We start from the raw sequence: 3,964 nt of genomic DNA on the forward strand, positions 1-3,964 counted from the left end.
CCCGCTTACCTCCCAAACTCCCTCTCCCCACCTCAGACCTCCCCCATACCCCAACCTCCACCTTCCTACCCTCAGACCTCCCCCTCCCTTCCTCTAGACCCCACTTGCCCTGACCACCTCCTTCCAGACCCCCCCCCCTCAGGGGCCCAGCTCAGGTCACTCCCATTCCAGCCAAGTGGGGGGCCTGAGTTCTGCAGCCCTTGCCCCAGCGGGCAGCCCTGCCTCCTGCTGCTGGTGAGTGAGCACCTCACGCTCCACGCCGGCAGCCCCCCAAGTGCCCATGGGCCCGCATGCCCTCTGCCCCTGCCCAACCCCCACCCCTTAGAACAGCTCCTGGTGAGGCCCCCCAGGCTCTGCTTCCTTGCAAAGCACACAGGACATACACAGCAGCTCCAAAACCGACTCAAGGCCTCAGGGGCCCTGAGAGCCTCCCCCAGCCCCATGTGCGGGCCGGGGGGTCCCTCCGCCTTCAGCAGCCAGCATGCGCCCAGGCTCCCGCAGCTTGCCTCCGCTCGCGCTTTGTCAGAACCGGGAGGAGGTGACCTTTGCCGCCTGGATGGAACCAAGCTCTTCCCCGGGGCTCAGCTTCCAAACAGCTGGTGTTGAGCGCTTGCTCAGCGGCCAGAAGACGCCCTCGGCCAGGTGCACAGGGACCAGGAAGGTACGCGCACGCCCCCAGCACGGGGAGGCCAGACCCCGCGGCACACCGTCCAGGCACCAACGATCTTAGGTTGCAAATCGCTCCAGGACCGAAGGTGGTTCTCTTGAGTCTCAGAATTAGAGATTCTTTAGAACAACCAGCTGCCGGTATTTCTGGGAAAGCAGTTGCTCGTGATGCTGGGTCTGTAATGTCAGGATGCACTTCCCACATAAATTCACGCGGGACACGTACGTCCTGCTTAAACGGAATATACAAGGAACTCCGCGCTCCCCGCCACGCAAATTCGGGGATTTTTTTTCTGGCTTTTACATGAGGATTATGTTCTACCAAACAACACTTAACATTTTCCGATTCTGAATTTAACAAAGGTGGCGTCACAGAGCCTGAAACCGAGTTAGTGTCTGGTGCAAATATACATTCCAATCATAACAATTTATTCACGGGAAGTGACGGGGCTTTGAGCTTAAGCACGACTGTCTGCATGTCGCCCAAATGTCGCCCGTACAGATTTCTAAATAAAATCATTTCTACCGAGATGGCTTCCACCCAACTGACTCCATCTCCAAACCGACACTCACTCGGGCTGGGAGTCGGGCGGGGCTGACAGCTTCCGGTTCTCCGGAAGGCACCAGCGGACGAGAAGTGCCGGCCACCGCCACGCCCTGGGCGGCACGGAGAAGGGAGAAGGGCCAGGTGCGCCGACCGTTTACTGGGGCCCCGGGAGCGCTGAACCCGTGACTGCCGGGCCTGCGACCCGCAGCCTCCCCGCCGCCGTGCAAAAACGTTCACCCGCAAACCACTCAAATCAGCCGAGCCACCAAGGCTGCCCTGCCACAAACGGCCGTCCCCGCCGGCTCCCACCGAAGGTGGAGGCCTCACCCAGAGCCTAAGGGCAGGCCGGCTGGGTGCTCCCTCACCAGGGCAAGACAGGCATGCTCCTTTTTTAGGGTTTTTTTTTTTATATCTTTATTTTGAGAGACAGACAGACAATGAGCAGGGGAGGGACAAAAAGAGGGGGAGACACAGAATCGGAAGCAAGCTCCAAGCTTTGAGCTGTCAGCACAGAGCCCGACCCAGGGGCTTGAACCCACAAACTGAGATCATGACCTGAGCCGGTCGGACGCTTAACCGACTGAGCCCCCCAGACGCCCCAAAACAGGTATGCTCCTTGAGGCTTGCTCACCACTGGGAAGACACCGCAAAAGGAGGGTGGAAAGCCAAGGGTTCAAAGGATTTGGGGACATAAAGGGTGGTTTTCTGTGGAAGAGCTATCAGGGAGGTCCCTGTAATAAAGGGTAAAGTCCCCGCCTGGCAGGCGCTCGCAGAGCGACCTTACTGCGCAATGGCAGCCGGGCGGCGGATTGGGTCCCCACCCACCTTACCATTGCTGAACCCTGGTCTCCCGCCCCCCCCCCCCCAGACACGAGGACCAGGATCTCCTTCCAATTTACTGGGACCAATCAAGTCAAGTTTTTCTTTAGGACAATTGACAGCCAGTGACCCCTTGGAGCCCCTGCACGAGCCACGCTTCCCAGGTCCCCACCCGGGGCAGCCCCCTCTGCTAGATGCAGGCTGGCCCGGTGTACCTGTGCGCTGGGGAACCCCCCCACCACGGGCGATGTTCGAGTCCCCCGGACCACTGCGCAGGAGTCCAAGCTAGCAGTGCCCAGTGCGCGGAGCGGCGATGGGGGAGATGTCCGGCCCCCCAGCCCCGAGCTGCCTGGGCACCAGCACATGCCACTTGCAGAAGGCCTACGGGGCCCCAAACAGCCAGACCAGGGCCCCGGAAACGGTGCCGCACCCACCTGCCCTAGTCACAAGGGAGTGCCCAGCAGCCCACCTGAACCCACGTCCCGGTGCTGACCACAGAATCGGCGCCACAACAGCACCCGCGCTGGCCCCTACCCCGGGCCGTGGGCTGTGCTGCGGTGGACCTCTCGGCTTCTCGCTGGCTGCTGCGTGGCAGATGCCCCCCACTCTGAGGTGCTCTTCTGCTCTGTGGAAGAGGGGACCCGTCAGCTGGCTGGCCCACCAGCGTCAGCCCCCACACAGTGGTCTGGGGGTGTTTGCTGTGGCTGCTGCCGCTGTTTGAAGCCTGCTCTGAAGGCGGAGGCGCCCTCACGGGCATGCTGTGCCTGGAGCTGCCCTGGTGTCTTCAGTTGCCCCCACTCCTCTGGGGGGCTGACCTAGGTCTCCCTGGAAAACAGTGTTTTGAAAGGAAACTGTGAAGCCAAAAACCGTATTAGGACTGCCCTCCAGTCAGCAGACTGACCTCTCATGGAAATTCGGGTCGGCAACACTAGGGCTGATTAATAAATACGCAAGTTGTAGATCAGGGATCCGGGCCTCCTGCTGTCAGAGGAAGAAAGTTGCGGCGAAGCCAGTGGGGAGGCAAGGTGGGCACGTGGGTGGGCGCATGGGCGTGTGGGTGGGCACACCTACACGTGCTTCCTAGCCCAGCCTTCACGGGGCCTGGGCAGGGCCCAGCCGCGACCCCACTGATGCGCTGGACAGACGCTCTCTGCCGTGGGACATCCTGTGCACTGTGGGGTGTTTCCCAGCACCTCTGGTTCTCTGCCACCCACAGGCCAGCAGCAGCCCCTAAGTTGGGACAACCAGTGTCTCCAGACATCAACAAATATACCCTGGGGGGTAAACTATTCCCCACCGAGACCCAGTGGCCTGGAAACAGTGATCCGCACCCCCAGTAGCAGCAGGTGCACCCATACCCTGATCCTGAATTCGATACCTCTCCCAAAACAAGGAACCACAGACTTTTGGAGAAATGGCAGAATGCTTGATTCTGGGGCTGGAGTGGGGAAAGCAGAGATGAGCAGAAATCTCTGGTAGTGGCACAAAGCAGAAAGTACTGAGGGTGGAGGCACGCCAGGACACAGGACAGGAGGAAAGAGGAAGGGAGCTGAGGCGATCCGAGCCCTCCAGGTGACGGCGCGGGGCAGCACCCCGTCATGCAGCACCGCACTAGTCCACTGACCAGAAAAAATGACAGGAGAGCCCCAAACAACATGGGGTCACTCCGCTCACAGTGCAGCCTGCTCGCCCCCGCGTGGGGGGGCGCACTCGGAGACCGGCCCTCCCTGCCGGGCACGCAGGGGAAGAGGGTGACCGGACAGCGGAGAGGTGGCGGCCCTGAGGTAACGTCTGGGTCTTCTTCCCGGAAGCCCGGAAGCCCAGGCTCATCGTGAGAAGACGTCTGATGAACCCGAGGTGAAGGACACCCACCAAGCCCGCCCACAAGAGTGAGAAACTGCCAGCCTCCAGAGGAGCAGAGGAGGCGACCAC

The 3,964-nt window shown here is 61.0% G+C and overlaps 1 protein-coding gene across 1 annotated transcript in view; it reads left to right on the forward strand.

Annotated features, from left to right (window-relative positions):
• Window positions 1–481: 481 nt before the first annotated feature.
• The window catches only part of LOC115276661 (homeobox protein VENTX-like), a 15,419-nt gene continuing 11,936 nt past the window's right edge, over window positions 482–3,964 (forward strand). Inside the window, exon 1 of the mRNA XM_029920722.1 lies at window positions 482–661. Coding sequence (XP_029776582.1) covers window positions 482–661 — 180 coding nt within the window. The remainder of the gene's footprint in view (window positions 662–3,964) is intronic.

Source organism: Suricata suricatta, chromosome 2, assembly GCF_006229205.1.
Source record: "Suricata suricatta isolate VVHF042 chromosome 2, meerkat_22Aug2017_6uvM2_HiC, whole genome shotgun sequence".
NCBI lineage: Eukaryota > Metazoa > Chordata > Mammalia > Carnivora > Herpestidae > Suricata > Suricata suricatta.